General features: G+C 37.4%; 4 protein-coding genes and 1 non-coding gene across 10 annotated transcripts; 3 read left to right on the top strand and 2 right to left on the bottom strand.

Annotated features, from left to right (window-relative positions):
- The first annotated feature begins 19 nt into the window (after positions 1 to 19).
- On the top strand, positions 20 to 2,805 carry RpL4 (ribosomal protein L4). 2 transcript variants are annotated; one of them, XM_012489593.3, is made up of 8 exons: positions 20 to 95; positions 559 to 736; positions 826 to 1,071; positions 1,278 to 1,402; positions 1,623 to 1,721; positions 1,815 to 2,086; positions 2,281 to 2,440; positions 2,515 to 2,805. In XM_012489593.3, exons 1-8 carry the CDS (start codon positions 93 to 95, stop codon positions 2,725 to 2,727), a joined length of 1,296 nt encoding a protein of 431 aa, XP_012345047.1. In that variant the 5' UTR covers positions 20 to 92; the 3' UTR covers positions 2,728 to 2,805. The 2 variants fall into 2 exon arrangements, with proteins under 2 accessions (XP_012345047.1, XP_086758566.1); XM_086902440.1 differs by having other exon boundaries at positions 812 to 1,071.
- Positions 2,142 to 2,210, top strand: LOC116414833 (small nucleolar RNA U18). The gene has a single exon (XR_004225389.1). It is a non-coding gene; the product is annotated as a small nucleolar RNA U18 (small nucleolar RNA).
- Positions 2,744 to 4,740, bottom strand: LOC105736148 (uncharacterized). Of its 2 annotated transcripts, XM_086902444.1 has the most exons (4): positions 4,258 to 4,740; positions 3,905 to 4,176; positions 3,199 to 3,841; positions 2,744 to 3,118 (listed from the first exon to the last, which is right to left on the bottom strand). In XM_086902444.1, exons 2-3 carry the CDS (start codon positions 4,121 to 4,123, stop codon positions 3,539 to 3,541), a joined length of 522 nt encoding a protein of 173 aa, XP_086758570.1. In that variant the 5' UTR covers positions 4,124 to 4,176; positions 4,258 to 4,740; the 3' UTR covers positions 2,744 to 3,118; positions 3,199 to 3,538. The 2 variants fall into 2 exon arrangements, with proteins under 2 accessions (XP_086758570.1, XP_086758569.1); XM_086902443.1 differs by having other exon boundaries at positions 3,905 to 4,356.
- Positions 4,741 to 4,804: 64 nt separating this feature from the next.
- LOC100869756 (neuronal acetylcholine receptor subunit alpha-10) lies at positions 4,805 to 14,611 on the top strand. Of its 3 annotated transcripts, XM_003696067.4 has the most exons (9): positions 4,805 to 4,978; positions 8,717 to 8,853; positions 9,471 to 9,625; positions 9,819 to 10,002; positions 12,114 to 12,330; positions 12,888 to 13,022; positions 13,701 to 13,879; positions 13,959 to 14,088; positions 14,162 to 14,611. In XM_003696067.4, the coding sequence occupies exons 1-9, from the start codon at positions 4,921 to 4,923 to the stop codon at positions 14,410 to 14,412; spliced, it is 1,446 nt and encodes a 481-aa protein (XP_003696115.3). In that variant the 5' UTR covers positions 4,805 to 4,920; the 3' UTR covers positions 14,413 to 14,611. The 3 variants fall into 3 exon arrangements, with proteins under 3 accessions (XP_003696115.3, XP_086758565.1, XP_086758564.1); XM_086902439.1 differs by lacking the exon at positions 12,888 to 13,022; XM_086902438.1 differs by lacking the exons at positions 4,805 to 4,978; positions 8,717 to 8,853 and adding an exon at positions 9,210 to 9,436 and having other exon boundaries at positions 9,516 to 9,625.
- Positions 14,601 to 16,438, bottom strand: LOC100870588 (calmodulin-like protein 4). 2 transcript variants are annotated; one of them, XM_003696074.4, is made up of 6 exons: positions 16,331 to 16,438; positions 15,420 to 15,700; positions 15,314 to 15,344; positions 15,118 to 15,249; positions 14,877 to 15,059; positions 14,601 to 14,800 (listed from the first exon to the last, which is right to left on the bottom strand). In XM_003696074.4, the coding sequence occupies exons 2-6, from the start codon at positions 15,420 to 15,422 to the stop codon at positions 14,700 to 14,702; spliced, it is 450 nt and encodes a 149-aa protein (XP_003696122.1). In that variant the 5' UTR covers positions 15,423 to 15,700; positions 16,331 to 16,438; the 3' UTR covers positions 14,601 to 14,699. The 2 variants fall into 2 exon arrangements, with proteins under 2 accessions (XP_003696122.1, XP_086758571.1); XM_086902445.1 differs by lacking the exon at positions 16,331 to 16,438 and having other exon boundaries at positions 15,118 to 15,265; positions 15,420 to 15,557.
- Between the last annotated feature and the right edge of the window lie 149 nt (positions 16,439 to 16,587).

Raw genomic sequence — 16,587 nt, 5'->3', positions numbered from 1 at the left:
CGCGTCCAACTTCCTTTATAATCAGCTTAGGCGTACAAGCTGCATCGTAAGTTTATATCTGATGTGTGAAAAGTTGTGAAAAGAGAGGTGAGATGGTAAGAAATTTGATATTTTGTTCGGAATTGAAGAGAATCTAATATCTTATATAATTTTATTGCTAAAATATTCTATAATTTTAAAAAGTTTTACATAAACTTAAGATTGTACACAGATCGCATAATTGGACCACGTGTAACATCTTGTGATATATAAATGAATATAGCTTATTTCTGTTATATATTGAAGTATAACTTATAATTTCATATATTTTTTTTTACTATCTTTATTTTCTTCCTATTAAATATAATAATCTGTTTTATCTTGTATGAATATATTTATATTAAAAATATAAATACTTTTTATCAATTAGTCCGCCATATATTTCATCAATAGAATAGTTTTACCAAAACTCGAAATTTTTTTTTTTTTTTTTTCTCTCATTAATTTTCAATAATATATTTGGATATAAATGGATTTTTATCTTATTTTTTGATTATTATTATTATTTTCATTTTACAGTCGTTATCAACGGCGCGACCGCTTGTAACTATATATACCGATAAAAATGAATCTTCAGGAGATACAATTTCTCTACCGGCTGTCTTCAAAGCACCAATTCGGCCTGATATCGTGAATTTTGTTCACCAACAAGTCTCAAAGAACAGCAGGCAGCCATATTGTGTTTCTAAAGAAGCTGGTGAGCATATATTATTTTGTGCCCAATTTTTTTTTTTTATATCTTAAAGAACTAATATACAATTATTAAATGTAGGTTTCTTTTATTAGGTCATCAAACCTCTGCTGAGTCATGGGGTACTGGTCGTGCTGTAGCACGTATACCTCGTGTACGTGGTGGTGGTACTCATCGTTCTGGCCAAGGTGCATTTGGTAACATGTGTAGAGGTGGACGCATGTTTGCCCCAACAAAACCCTGGAGACGCTGGCATCGTCGAATTAATGTTAATCAGAAAAGATATGCCATGGTTTCTGCTATTGCTGCATCTGGTGTTCCAGCTCTTGTACAATCTAAGGGTAAATAATAATTTTTTTTTAAAGAAAAGAATAATAATTCTAATTTAGTCTATTTATTATTATTTTCATGATGATTGCTTTTGGTCCGTGTTTCTGATTTACCATTGATTATTTATAGCATTCGAAGTATCTGATACAGAAATTTTCATATATTTAATTTTCTCTAAATAGACCAATTATTACATTATGTATTATTTTATGTTCAGGTCATATGGTTCAAGAGATTCCAGAACTTCCTTTAGTAGTATCGGACAAAATTCAAGAGTATAACAAGACTAAACAAGCTGTTATCTTTCTGAGACGTATTAAAGCATGGAATGATATTCAGAAAGTAAGCATATTTTAAATAATTTCATTTTTGCACTGTAGAATGTCCGCATCTTTGTTAAAATAATTTTAATTCAGATGCTCCTATCAGGTGCTATATAAACATGGTTATAATAGGCGTTCTTTACTAGCTAAATTAATTGCTAGGACAGGGTGTATTTAACCAAACAAATTAAATTAAAATACATTGATTTGAGAAAAAGATAATAACCTTTTATTTATAGGTATATAAATCTCAACGTTTTCGTGCCGGTAAAGGTAAAATGCGTAACCGCAGACGCATTCAACGTCGTGGACCTTTGATCGTATATCATCAGGACCAAGTGTGTAGAAATCTAAAAAAAAAAAAAAATAATAATTTATTTATCATATTTATCAATATTTATCTTTTTTTTTTTTTTTTATCTTATATTTAGGGAATTCGTAAAGCGTTCCGTAATATTCCCGGTGTTGATCTTATGAATATTAACAAAATGAATCTGCTTAAATTGGCACCTGGTGGTCATGTTGGACGTTTTGTAATTTGGACAAAATCTGCCTTTGAAAAATTAGATGCTCTTTATGGAACTTGGCGTAAGGAATCGCAACTTAAAGCCGATTATAACTTACCTTTCCCGAAAATGATGAATACGGATTTGTCGAGACTTTTGAAATCTCAAGAAATTCGTAAAGTTTTGAGAGCACCAAGGTATATAGATTTATATTATAAGTTATTATTTAAAAATACATTATACAATTTTCTATATATGATGAAATTTTTTGGTCCGTGTTGTTGATTGACAGTGATTATAACTTAACCATATCTGACGTTTACTCTTTATGAATCTTTTATAATTGTTTCATATATGATATATTTATTAAGTATAAATTTCAAACTTGCAGAAAGAAAGTAGTCCGCAGAGTAAAGAAATTGAATCCATTGAGCAACACTCGTGCGATGTTACGTCTTAATCCGTATGCAGCTGTTCTGAAACGTGCAGCAATTTTAACAGCTAGGAAACGACAACAAGAAAGAGAGCTTGCTTTAGCAGAAAAGCGTGGAGTAAGTTAATTTTTTGATATTGAATAAATCTATATGTTTTTACCGATTTTAACGAAAACATTCCATGTTTCTAGGTCAAGCTGCCAAAAAGTACACCGGCCGTCAAGACTAAGTTACTCCTTGAAAGACGCAGGAAGCAAATCTTGGCTGCAAGAGCAGCGAAACCTAAGAAAGCGGTAAAAGCAAAAAGTGCAACATCTGTTACTGCGGCAAAACCGGCAAAAACCACAAAAGCATCCGAAAAATCGGTAAAAAGTAGCCAGAAAGCCGCACCCGCTAAGAAGTAAACATTTTTATTAAGAATTTGTTGTTGACCCATGAACTTTATTTGTTTTGAATAAAATGTGGGAAGACAACTACAGGAAGATCGGTCTTGTAATTGATGTAACTTGTATCTCCTACCTTTGATGTTAAATCTTTTTTATAGGTATAAACATAATAATAATTAAATACATATAGTATTATGTTCTATTTCTTTTTCTTAAGAGGAGCGCGCATAAAGATCGTGTCGTTAAGTATTTCGATTGAGACTTCTTTCGCATTTGCTTCAGGTGGCATTAAGAAATTTAGATTTCTAATATTCGATAAATCTTCCGAACTATGCAATTTTATATTCAATGTATTTTCATTCACTAAAGTAGCTGTTCCTACTTTCAATCCTTCGGTCTTCATTTCTGCCTATAATTGGATAAAAATATGTATTAATAAAATTTTTCAATTTTAAATCGGGCAATTAATCTTGATGAAAGAAAACATACGGCATAATATTCTTTATGATCAATAATATAAAAATTGGGAATTTTTTCAAATCTGAAACTCTTCTTCTGTCCGTTTGTCATTATTTCAAAGTTCATGTACTCATTTCGCTTTAAAGTGACAGCATTTTCTTCATAATTATATAATAATTTATCCATAGTAAAGTTAAACTTTAAAAATTATTAAAAAAAAAAAAGTTACGGAAATTTGTTTGAAATCATTTTCACGGGTCAACTAAACGAAGTTGGTAGAATAATCTTCTTTTATCTTTATCGAATTTGACATTTTGTTCATAACTTCATAGAAGAGAATATCAAGAAATACTTTCTTGCTCAATTTTCCTCAATATATTTTTTTCATTTTGCTAAGTTTTATCGCTGGAGCTGTGAGCACAAGCGTTCTATGTTTATTATCCACTACGGCTCGTACTTTTGCATTATCGATACCGTCTGGTATTAACAAATTCTCGCAATGTTTCATCATTTTCTTAATTACATCAGTAAAGATTGATTTTTCATTCATCTCTGGTAATTGTTTTGCAAATTGATCATCTAAGGGTTTAATCATGTTCACGCGAAGATTATTCCCTTTCACGGTTATTTTAATAGATGACAGGTCTACCTCCGGCGCCAACAACATTTTTGTCTACGATACAATAACGATAAATGTATCACTGATTTAATTTAACTGAAAGTAGTTGTGTTGAACCTCATAAACGTTATCTGGTCGAATTCCGCTAGACACGATTTGCGTTACGTAATTGGTTTCCATTGGTTTTACGGTAGTTTTGTTTGATTCTTGTTTAACCTGATTTCCAAGAGAACTCGACGTTTTAAGAAACTTCAACGAAGCCGAGCATTTCGGGCAGTGTCTGGTATCAATTATATCTCCATTACACTTAATACAGTTACTTTCCTTTACATCCATTTTCCAGATACTTTGAAGGCATATATTATTCACATTATCAAATTCACGCTAGCCTGTGAAAGACAACTCGAGTGTAGCGTTGAAATGGTATAACGGGGAATTTTTCACGATATTGTTACAATGCTAAAACTCACAGACTAAAATGTGATATGCCTTTGTACTATAGGTTTACTTGTCAATTTAAAAATCGTGTCGGAATGACAGGTGAAAATCAATGGATACAAAACAACAAAAGAATGCGAGAATCCTGTTTTTACATTATGAGATTCTGCAAGTATCAAATAACTTTTATCCCTTTGTTAAAATTATCATCGATGGAATGGAACGAAAGGAGAGTATTTTATAAAATTTTCAAACTTTAATGAAAAATTTCGTTATATCAATCTTTCTATAATAATATCATTCAACTCTAATATTAATTCTAAAAATTGATCCTAGTTAATCAAGAATTAGAATGGGAGATTCGAAATGACGAAAACCCCGTTTAATTCCGTCATCGCGGAATTATCTGCTTTCCGCTGCTAATCGAATCAAATTTCTAATCGACGGAAGTGGTGATCCTCCTCTTTGGGAGGATCGGGCGCGAAACACCAGAATGATTCCAACCTTGTACAAGCAGCCAGTTTGTTTAACATTCGTGTCTGCATTGTTTGAAACGCCTGCGCGAATTTTCTTGGGAATAGAGGTGCGCTGGTAGGGGTAGCGCGGGATTCAGGGTCGAAATTGCACGGTGGTTGAAAAGCATCGGATACCAGTCGAGGACAGGCGGTCTCGCGTTTAAGTGGTCTATCAATTCCATGTCGCCTTTGGTCCTGTTCCTTCATTACGGAGTTTTGGCCATCATTTTCGGGAACGGTAAGTCGTTTTTCTATTCATTCTTTCGAGTAAATTTAAGTTTTTCTCTTTTCTAAATTTTGCCAATATTTACCGTGGATTTTATTCTTTCATCTTTTTTTAATTGAATTTTACAGGAGACAAAAAAAAAAAGGAAATCAATTTTTATTGACACGTATAATATTTTTTTTTCTTATGTTTGTTTAAACGGTGTATTTAATATAAATATCTTTTATTTCTATTACTCATTTCTTAAAACTTTTTTCTCGATTGTTCGAATAATTACTTTAAGATATCGCGCACAATGAACTACGAAAGAAAAAAATTTTTTCCTTTTTTTTTTCTGTTACTTTGCACGACCTTTGCAATCTTCACTTGATCAAATCTGAAAATTGATTGCTATATCATGTTATCTGAACGAGAGAACAAATAGGGAGGTTGAAGAAAAAGTACATAATCTTGTTTGCATACCAGATTCAATCTCGATGCGTAACCAACGTCGAGAAAAGTACTGATTAAGGATGCCGGCCTCGCGATTAAAGGTAATCTCTTCTGTCTATCCGGTAACTGGATTGCCCCGGCCTACAGGATTTCCCGAGCAAGAATTTAACGAGCACCGATTGAGTTATAAATAAGTTTCTTCCTTCGAAAAATTTCCCGCTCGGTCTTTAAATGGCCAACGTGTTTATCGTCCCTCGATGAATCTGATTTTATCCTCAATTTTCTCCTCCTCGATCGTATCTTTTCCTCATCGCTCAAACCTGTCCGAGGCTTCAAGTCTTTTTTTACATAATATCTTCACGAATATACGAATATCCTATTTCTTCAAAACCATCTCAAATTCTTCTGAATATTTTACGTTACGTATTTAACACGTATTGTAGCAAAATTAAATTTCGGATCTCGATAGAAAAGTGTTCGATCGTGGATCATTATCATTATTATTGTTATTTTTTCTCTCTCTCTCTCTTTTTCTTTGGCTCTAGGAAAATATGGGGATATAATAATGTCACATCTCGAGATGTTAGCTCTGTTACCGATATCGTCCACGAGACGGGACCAAGGAAAACACTTCTCGTTAAGATGCAAATAACAAATAGTCGGGAACTTCCTGCGGGCCATATCTAACGGACCAGTTTAACTTGTTTCCACGAAAATAAACGACCTCGATTTTCTTCTGCCCCGAACGTTCAGCCACCGAAGAATTATTGAGGAACAACAACAGTTTAAATAATTCGTGTATCTCCACTCTTTTGTCTCTGAATTGTTGAGAGATATATAATATAACTCTCTTTCCTGAAAGAACGTATTCCCTGTGTCGTACATCTATATAAGCCAAGGCATTAACTCGACGGTTAGGAGAAAAGGGTAAATTCTGTACGATGCAAATGTCGGTGTGTTAACATAACTTTTATGCGTGGAACTCGCAGCATCATCCATAACGAATAAACTTCTCTATTTGCATATGTGTACCTTCTCTCACGGAAATGGACAATTAAAAGTGAACAAAGAAGAACGAAAAGGAGAGAGGCCACTTACCGGGAACTGTCCTGAAGTTTGCTTCTCAGAGTTAAGCTCGGTTCAACCGACAGTTTTCAAGCCTTCGAGGTTTCCTTCCGGGTTTTGCAAACGTCGATTTCCCTCCCTTCCCATCATAGCCGATTCCACGAATCGTCGAACAGCAAACCGGTCAAGATTTGCACATCCTCCGGCATCCTTGAAAAATCGACCCGTTCGTTCGTTCACCAAATAGATCGATCCGTTTGTTTACCGTCGATTAAGAATCGGCGAGCGTTAATCGTTCGAGCGCAAAACTTTCCCACCTTTCGACCTTGTTTCGTTAAAGAGCTGGAGAATGAATTTTTAACAACGCAACGGCCGAACCGAGAAACTTTCGTCCTCCGGAAAAAAGGGAGAGGTAAAAAGAAAAATGTTGGAAAGGAAAATTGAAAAGCTTTCATCTTTCAAAGTTGCACGCACACGATAAGTTTCCAAATCCGTTTCATTCGTCGAATCGACGATTTCTCATTCTCTGGAATATTTTTTCCTTTCCTTCCTCGATATAGGAAAACGTTTTATCAAAATTTCTTTATCCTACGAGCAAGTACGATTATCGACGGGGAATTACGGTTTTGTTTCGATCTCGAAAGGATCTCCCGTGTCGTTGCACGAGTATTAAAGGCGCGAAAGGATCTTTTTCGTTTCGAGGATTCTCGAACGGCCCTTCGAATGAAAGAATCAACGGGGATGAGAGTGCATTTCCTGGCATCGATCGCGTATCGATTGCCCGCTAATTCGCGAAACGCAATCAAGTTGAATCCTCGGCTTTTTTTCCTCTCCACTCCTCTCGGTTCGAGACGTTGCTTTTCAAATACTCGACGATTGTCATCTACGACGTCGTTGAAAAATTTGTCTCGATCAATCGCGGATGAGGGAGAATGAAGAAACGTTGCGTGAAAATTACGCGACGAATCGAATTTCACAAGGTGGAAAAAATTCGCGCACTGATTCTTCCGAAAGCGCGAATTTACCAAAGCGCGGCGGGGTCTGAATAGAATTTCATCGTCGTGGCGAAGAAAAAGCGGATTTTCGCGGTTCTCTCTCTCTCTCTCTCTCTCTCTCTGAAAAATTTCTCTTAAACGTCGCCGCGTAAACGTGTAGCGTGTAGAAAAGTATATTCGACGCGTTCAATTTGGAAATTATCGATCTTATCCGAAACGAGAAGAAAAAAGAAACGACGTAAATCGACTTGATAGATCGGTCGTTAAAATTAGATCCTCCCTTCGTTTCTTTCACTCGATCATTTTTAACTCGCGTCTTTTACGAGATTTAAAAAAAAGAAGAGCAACGAGTCGAAGAATTTATCGCGTCGCGACGATTTCTCAACGATTTTCGAATAATTTTCTAGCAGACGATAGAACGGACAGATAGTCGAATAATTGGGAAAAGAGGGAATAGGGATATATCGCGACGCGTGACGTCGGTTTAACGATCGGAATTAAGAGGGGGAGGGGAAAATTCGCTGAACCGTGTGTCACTTTCGTGACCTTACACCCCTCAAAGACCAAACACACTGGAGCAGGGGATCGCCTCGAAAAAACTTGCCTGGAATCTGGGGAAAAAAAAAAAAAAAAAAGAATAAAAAAAACGTAACCACTTTTTTCAAGGAGCGAATTTATTTCACGGTTTGAAAAAGAGGAGGAGGCGTTTAAGAAAATTTTAAAAGGTCAAAGGGTTCGTTCTCTTTCTCCTATTTTCTAATTAATCGGATAAGTAAAAATACCCCTGTTGTATCATTGTCTCTCCGCCGAGAGATCCTTTATCTAATTGAGGTTTGAATGCAACGCCTGGCGAGCTTCGAGAAAAGATGAAATGAAGGGCAGATTGGCCTCGGTGGTCTACGAGAGGGCTTCCCCGCGTTTCGAGACACAATAGCCACCTTCGATGAAACGAACGGTTCTATCCGCTGATCGGAAACGCTATAATGGATATCCTTGATTTAAGGAAAGAGATTAGATTCGTGATTAGAGATCGAAGGCAGAGATTAAATTTGCGACAGACAATTAAAACTTGCCCTCCCCTTTGATACTCTAATTCCTTTAAATTCCTTTAAATTCGTTATATTTCACCGTGGAAAAATAAGATTTACGCGCGTTGAAGATCGGGGGAAAGAAATTGAAGGAAAAATTTATCACGCGAAATTTGATTGTTGCGACGATTCTTGGACGAATTGAATTCCACGAATACTTGCTTTTCCAGGTTTTGGGGATGAACACGAATATAGATTGACGAAATATCTGCTCGATGGATACGACGCCGGTGTACGGCCAGCCGAGAATTCCTCCCAACCCCTGGCGGTCGTCTTTGGTCTTTCTCTTCATCACATAATCGACGTGGTGAGTATGGAGAATTTGAGAGGAGAACGAACTCCCCCGATTTACCTCGTAAATTTAAATCGTCGATGTAAATGTGATTTCATCAAACGACGAGATTGGCCAATTCTCCCAATTTCTCGGGGAAAATCAACGTGTTACCACGAGACTTCGTCTTTCATCGATCGATTCTTAAAAATCGAGTCGATTCCATCCACAAAGAAACATCACGGAGTGCACAGGGAATCGAGATATCGTGAAAAAGAAATCGTAAAAGAACGCGGGTACAAAGCGAGAAAAATTGCCATTCGGATTACTGGATCCACTGCTTCGTGTTGGGGAAATATGGGTCGACCCTGTTCGAAGTAGCATTAATTTCCACTTGGGCAGAAGTATCGGCATTCCAGCGATACGCTGCCGTTTAGTTTAGCCGGGAAATATCGATTTATATTCATTACGACCTGTATACGTCTCTTTTCATACTTTCGACGAAGACATGCATCTCCGAGACTTTGGAGAGCAGAGATCGCCTAGGACAAATGGCGATTTGTCTCGTGCGATTGACTCGAGGAGAATCATCTTTCGTCCGATATTATTTCGGTCGGACGTACGTATAAATCCTTTCGATTTTTCGCTCGCAGGACGAGAAGAATCAGATACTGACGACCAATTGCTGGGTGACACAGATTTGGACGGACCATCACCTGAAATGGAACGCCTCGGAGTTCGCTGGGATCCGAGTGATCCGTGTTCCTTACAATCGCGTCTGGAGGCCGGACACGATTCTCTACAACAAGTAAGCCATGATTCTTTCTTCGACGATAGAAAAAAAAGAAATGGTTGGGAAACGAAAACGTGGAGAAGAAAAGAAAAAGAGGAAGAAGGTGGTGCGATATTTTGGTGTCGTAAGATAGAAGTTTCGATATCGATCGAAAGACGCGCGTCAATCTTCCGTCGTTGAAGAATCAGCCGGTTTTTTCTGTTCGTAGCGCCGATCCGCAATACAGCTCGGCAGTCATCAATACGAACGTGATAGTGAGTCACACGGGGGAAGTGGTGTGGCTGAGCCATGGGATATTTCGCAGCAGCTGCGACATCGACGTCGAGTTCTTCCCTTTCGACGAGCAACGGTGCGTGTTGAAATGGGCCTCCTGGACGTACGATGGATATCAAGTAAGATCAATCTCGACGAGGGGACTTCCCCCCCTCCCTCCCCTCCCCCCTTCCTTTATTTCCCTCGCTTGGAAATCATTTCGATCGTGAAAGATCGAGGGAAGCTGTTCCCGTGGAAAATTTCGAGAATATCGGGAATGGCAATTTTGGAGACCGCGAAATTCAACCGATTAGAAGAAGGCGGAATACAGTTTTCCACGCAATTAACTCGAACTATAACCAGTCGACCAGCATGTGAAATCCAACGCGTTCGAATGCATTTTATTCGAATCGATTTTTAAATTACTTACATTGTTCTCCGATCCTTTTTTTTTTTTATTTTTCTTTTCTGATGTGGCAATCAAAAACACGTGAACATGTTGGACATGTTTATATATTTTTTTTTTCTCGCGTTACAGAGATTCCTTCTTCTTCTTAAAAAAAATTCTAAAGCGTGCGCAAATATTATAGCAGCGTAAAATAGCGGTCAAGTAGCGTTTAAACGAAACGAACGAACAAGAGATTTAATCGGAGAGCGATCGGCCCGAGCCTTCCCTGCATTGCCCTCAATTTCACGCAGTTCCTCTCTCGGGGGGGGACAGGATATGCAGATTAGAATGTGATATACGGGCCGGAGAGCCATCCGCTCAGACAATAAAAATATCACAGAGAGGGGGAATGAGTTTAACCGAAACCTTGACACTTGACATTGGTCTCCTCCGGCTAACTTCCGTTCCGAATATCCCCTTTGTCCTTTGGTTTCCGGTTCCTCTTCCTCTTTTGAAAATCTATCCGTTTAATTCCCCTCCGATCCTTTCTTGTCTTAAAAAATCTCAACGTTTCACGAGCGCTTCGTCCAGGATTAAAAGTTGATCCATTGAGTGCAAAGAGTTTGCATATGGACGAATGTATATCGTTGAGGGATGATCTTCGATTCATCGTTCGTTTCATCGCGAAACCAGACGAAAAAAGATACGGAAAAGAAAAAGTAGTTTGATTAAATTAATTCGAGGATGTTGTCGCGGAAATTTACGTTAAATTTACCCTCATAATTTGTGCAAGTTTGTGCTACGAGTGTCTGAAATATCTCTAGATAAGAAGAACTGTGTGAAACGTGTGCATGATAATTAACGCGAAAAGTTTCGTTTGATTATTACACGCGTATCTTCCCTTTATCTTTAATTAACGAATCAAGAGAGTATTATTTAATCATTTCATTTTTTCCAGCAGGTCATTCGTGTTGAAAGGAAAAATTTCGACAATGTTTTCCTTTTTTTTTTTTTCTCAAATTTAGACATTTTCTAAAGGGCAAGGAAATCGCGATACAACGATAACGTTGGGACAGATTTCTCGCGTGATCGGAATAGGATTCGGCCCTTGCCGAAGTCCAGGGCCGCTTAACGGGGACAAATCGAAAATGCCGGCTCGGCAGGTCGCAAAAATGGCACGGGCTTAAATCGAACAGCTTAATCCCAAATGCGAGAAGAATTCAATGCGAGTCGTTTCTCCATGCCGACGAAGCTCCACGCTCGAACCCATCCTTTCACAGAGTTTTCCCATTTCCTATCCCTCATGGAATACATTTTGCGTGTCGCTACGTTTTGCCTTTCTCAAATACCTTGGAAATACGTTTTTTCCTCCTCCACCTCCACGGAAAAATTCCATCCATTTAATTGATTAAATGCCAGGAAATTAACGCAAAAGGTGTGGAAGGCAAGGGTGAAAAGGTATTCGCATGATTTTTCGCTAAGCAAAAAAAAAAAAAAATAAATAAATAAATAGAAATAAAAATTGTATCCTTGGAAGAGCCATTTCTATCCTACGTCATATCGAATACGGTTTTCGCTTGGATTCGTTTCTGTCTTGACACCTGTCTGTCCATTATCACGCGAAATATATTGACAAGTAATCGCGTCCCATCCTGTTGGATCTAATTCAAATCGACGATCTAACGTTTTAATCCGGATACCTGAGAACATTAGTTCCATCCCCCTCCCCTTCTTTTGGAGAGATAATTGCTGCCCGCCAAGGAAACGTGGTTTTTGCAAATCGTTTATTACATCTTCTTCCTTTTCCACCGCTTTAATCGTTGCGCTGAAAGAAGCGCTGAAACGCCACGGTTGATGATACAGTTGGAGCTGGAGAAGCAAAGCGAGCAAGGAGACGTGAGCAATTATCAAGCGAACGGTGAATTCGACCTGGTCAATTTCTCCGCGAGAAGGAACGTGGAGTATTACTCTTGCTGCCCGGAACCGTATCCGGACATCACTTACGAGATACGACTCCGACGTCGGCCCATGTTCTACGTCTTCAATCTGATACTTCCCTGCATACTCATCAACAGTGTCGGTGAGTGATATTTGATATTTTCGTATTTTTTCTGTTGTTTCATTCCACGCGAGTGGTGGAGCCATTGCGATATCGCAATAAGTTCGAGGGACGATACACGGCTGTTTGTTACAAAGGCGGAGCCTTATCTGTAAGAGGGTCAAGCGTTCTTATCGGATCTGAAGAGGAAATTTCATTAAAGCCCTCGAATCGTACGAAGGATGACGAGTCGCGTCACCTTTCTTTCTTTCTTTCTTTCTTTCTTTTTTTTCTTCTTCTTCTGCTATAGTAGAATTCCTCCGTGGAAAGGATAGAAAGGGAAAAAGCGTTCGAATCTTTGTATAGGAAACGAGCACGAGGCTAGAATCGGTTAACAATGAGACCCTCGTCCTCCACTCGATTTTTCGCGCGGAACTTTCCTCCTCCTCTCCCCCCTCTTTATTTGCTTCCCCGACACGAAAAGTTTGACGCTCTCGCTCAGACGTCTTAGAATTTCTGCGAATCCCATTCGATATTCCGTGACGGGGAATACACCGAGCTCTCCAACTTTTTTTTTTAACTCGTCTTCGTTTGTTCAGCCCTGTTGGTATTCTACGTGCCGTCTGAATCGGGGGAGAAAGTCACCCTCGGGATTTCGGCCCTACTCTCTATGACGGTCTTCCTAATGACTATTCGCGAGTCACTGCCGCCCACGGAGAAAACACCATTAATAAGTGAGTATCGTTTAATCGGCGATAATTCAAAAGCCTTTGAACAATATTGGAAACGAAGAAAATAATTGAAACGAAAAAAAAAAAAATAAATAAAAGTAAAGCTTGTTGGCGACGAATCTTTCGGAAATAAAAATAATAGTAATAATAATAAATTCGGCGACACGCCGTCGAATTATTATCGTATAAAAATAGAGAGACGAGACAAAGACGAAAGAAGACATTACAGTCATTATCTGTATTTGTTGAAACGTGAAATTCAGCCTCCATTGGTTAAAAACTTTTCTTTGCATTTCTCCCAAAGGGGATCGATGATACTTTGTACGAGATACGTTATCGAGCGAATTGTTGCGAATAGAATTTGCGTAAAAGGTTCAGATATTTGTGGCACAATGACTGGTAGTATCAATGCTAACAATGGTGGAGCCATGTTGATTGAAAACTCCCAAATGTCTCTTTGAAAGTCCTCCGATACGAATGCGAGATGCAACGGAATCACGTTTATCCCATTGTAGAAACATCGTGCTCGATTTCATTTATCGCGAAACTCTCTCTCTAATTGGGAACTTGCTGGACAATTAATTTATACAGCGGAAAATTTGGCGGAGTTTTAATCAGATTGGAATAATGGTTAATTTGTTTTGCGTATTTTATTATCAATTATCGCATCATCATTTTCAGGTCTTTATTACGGAGTCAGTATATGCCTGGTGACATTCGCTTCAGCGTTAGCGGTGGTCACTTTGAATCTTCATCACCGCGGTGTTCGAGGTACCAGAGTACCTGGTATCGTTAGATCATTGGTCTTGGACAAGCTCGCCAGGATAGTGCTCCTCAACTTTCAGGAGGAGAGAAGATCGGTAAGATTTGTTCCTCGAACGAGGAGTTTACTTATTTCCCCCCGATGTACGCCCATAAACGATGCACGATTTGCATTAGGAACCGGTCGAACCGCCAAGAAGAAAAAACAATTGTCCGCTGCACTGCAAACCGGAGCTGGCCCAATCGCAATCGTCGCCCAAGTTCGTAACTAGGAGGGAGGAAAGTAATAGCAGCAGTCCCAGTTTAGGTGAGTTTTGCGGGATTTGTGCGAAAATTCATCGATGTTCCAACGATGCTTAAGAAGGAACAACTTGGCGCAGATCTTGGAAAAGAAGGTGGCCTTGAAGCTCAATGGTCACGCGTGCTAGGGAGAGTGCACGCGACGATCGAGAGAAACGAGAAACGACTGGCGGAGCAGGATCGTCGCGAACGAATGGAATTTGATTGGAAACAGGTCGCGTTGGTCAGCGATCGAGCGCTTCTTTGCGTCTTTTTTTTGACGACGATCGTCAGCACTACGGTCATCCTGTGTGGTTCTCCGCCAAGCACGAACATTGCCAAACAGGGTTAAGATAGGGAAAGGACGATGGTAGATTAATTGAGTTGAAAATTTTCCAATACGAAATTCGAGTAACTTTGTTTTCAAATAAGATCCATGATATAAGTATTAAACTAACTATTATATAAGCAATTTTTAGGAATAAGGTGTATGTACAACGTTCGTTTGTCGAAGATAAGTTGCTGGAAGAAAATAAATTCTTTTTCTTTTACGATCATTTTTATCATTTTATTAATTTGATACGTGTATTGTATAAAAAATTATATAAATATCTTTAAAAAATATGAAAAATATTCATTTTAATAGTAATCAGGTACAGGCGCACAAGCTATTTTAACAAAATCTTCGTATTTTACTTGTCCATTTGGAGACACATTTGCCTCTCTGAAAATTTGTTCCACTGGAAATTAAACACGAATAAATTTAAACAATGATCGTTGGAATATTTTGTAATAGTAAAGTAATAAAAGACCAACCTTCTTTGTTACTTAATTGTTCACCCCAGTGGAGCAACATATGCGCCAACTGTCTAGCTGGTATAGTGCCAGTCCTAAATTTATCTGCAGCTTGAAAAGCATCTATCACTTCTTTTGGTAAATCCTCAGCTCTAGTTTGTAGATGCATGACTTCCAAAAAATCGGCAAAAGACATTTTTCCACCTAAGATAATTGTAATTTTAAGAAATTGGAATTTCATTTATACAATTTATTTTTATACCTTTATCTTTTAAATATTTATTCAATTCTGCAATAGTTGGACTTAATCCTAATGATCTCATAATGATTGTAAGTTCGTCCAAAGTACGTATTTGACCATTCCTTGCAAATAGATAAAAACATTCCCTGAATTCTGTAAGAGAACAAGTCTTTATTTTATAAATAATAATCCTGAATAATAAAAATTAACACAATACCATCTATATCTTCCTCTCGAAAATAACGAGCCTAAAATATAAAATAAATAAGGATAAGTATTAGTATTTTTTTATAAAATTCATATTATTTAAAAGTTGCAATTACCATAATACAAAACTTTGTTGTTTACGTGTCAAATAACGTTATCCAAGATAAGGTTAAGCTACTGAGTAACATAACCTTATCCGACTTTTTCACTGTATAGAGGCGACATCCTCGAGTGTTACGTACATTAATTGTAACAATCAGTTACCATTAGCGATCGATCGATCTTCATTTAAATTTCATATGATAATTTTATTTCTCTTGATATTATTAATCAATAATGACAACAGAAGTACGTGATCTTTTATTCATATAAATTGTTCGTGGTTAGCATAATGAATCTGCGAAACAGTACTTGAGACAGTTTTAAATCAAAAGTTTAAACTTTAATTTCAAATTAAAAAAGAATTTTAAATTATACAACTTTATAAAATTATAAAATATTTTATTTAAACAGAGAAAAAAAGGAAAGAAAATTAAAAATGCAAAAATATTTTAGTCTGATCAATTATAGTTAGCACTAACGAAAAGAAAAAATAAACAAAATATATATAATGTATTCTACGAGTTATAATAAGAGGTAATCGAGTATGAGAAAAGCTAAGTCTGTTGCAGAAGTTTTTGAAGAAAGAAATTTTTTACGTATTATTAAGCAAATTCAATATCATTGATATCACATGTTCACCTTCTTCCATTTACCGTATAATTGGCGTTGTAATTGACCTCGTAGATATGTGAGCAATGGTAATAATATAGAATTTTCTATATTACATTTTCGCATCAAAAAATAACTTATTTATTTCATCATAGATATATCGATATTAGATAAATCTTATTAAATAAGATGTTTATTATTTATCGAAGGAGTATTATTTTGCAAAAAAAAGTGCAGTGATTGTGATAAATTTTAATAAAAATCGGTAAAAAAAATTGCGGTATCAAGGTATCGATTATTTTCCATTGGTACCAACCTTACAGGATGATGATCATAAACCCTTCGGTCGCCCTTCTGTTTCAGGAATACTCCTTTCCTTTGACCGACGACTAAGGTCAAGTTACAGGGAGGTGGGAGTCAGTACATGATAGTAGAGTGGGGTACTTTCCACTGGGAAGGGTTGGTGGTATAGCGTGCCACTATTGGAAAGCATCGCTTCGCGTCCAGACCAGGCTTGGTCTTTGAAAAAGAAAGAGCACGCGCTATTGGGGGAATAAGAATGGATATAGGAGA

This window comes from Apis florea, unplaced genomic scaffold (assembly GCF_048593485.1).
Source record: "Apis florea isolate Af1SG1 unplaced genomic scaffold, ASM4859348v1 contig_2272_pilon, whole genome shotgun sequence".
Taxonomy (NCBI): domain Eukaryota; kingdom Metazoa; phylum Arthropoda; class Insecta; order Hymenoptera; family Apidae; genus Apis; species Apis florea.
Note: the sequence above shows the minus strand (reverse complement) of the source record. Positions and strands in the feature narration are given on the sequence as shown.

Bases quoted from the DNA above. Each gene is read 5' to 3' on its own strand.
- LOC105736148 (XM_086902444.1), bottom strand. From the start codon at position 4,123: ATGGATGTAAAGGAAAGTAACTGTATTAAGTGTAATGGAGATATAATT. The intron at 3,842-3,904 runs GTTCAACACAAC...ATTGTATCGTAG, and splicing joins GACCAGATAACGTTTATGAG to ACAAAAATGTTGTTGGCGCC.
- LOC100870588 (XM_003696074.4), bottom strand. The intron at 15,060-15,117 runs GTATAAAAATAA...CAATTATCTTAG, and splicing joins TAAATATTTAAAAGATAAAG to GTGGAAAAATGTCTTTTGCC. The intron at 14,801-14,876 runs GTTGGTCTTTTA...TTTAATTTCCAG, and splicing joins ACAATTAAGTAACAAAGAAG to TGGAACAAATTTTCAGAGAG.
- LOC100869756 (XM_003696067.4), top strand. From the start codon at position 4,921: ATGTCGCCTTTGGTCCTGTTCCTTCATTACGGAGTTTTGGCCATCATT. The intron at 4,979-8,716 runs GTAAGTCGTTTT...TTGCTTTTCCAG, and splicing joins GGCCATCATTTTCGGGAACG to GTTTTGGGGATGAACACGAA. The intron at 12,331-12,887 runs GTGAGTGATATT...TCGTTTGTTCAG, and splicing joins CATACTCATCAACAGTGTCG to CCCTGTTGGTATTCTACGTG.
- RpL4 (XM_012489593.3), top strand. The intron at 1,072-1,277 runs GTAAATAATAAT...TTTTATGTTCAG, and splicing joins AGCTCTTGTACAATCTAAGG to GTCATATGGTTCAAGAGATT. The intron at 1,403-1,622 runs GTAAGCATATTT...TTTTATTTATAG, and splicing joins CATGGAATGATATTCAGAAA to GTATATAAATCTCAACGTTT.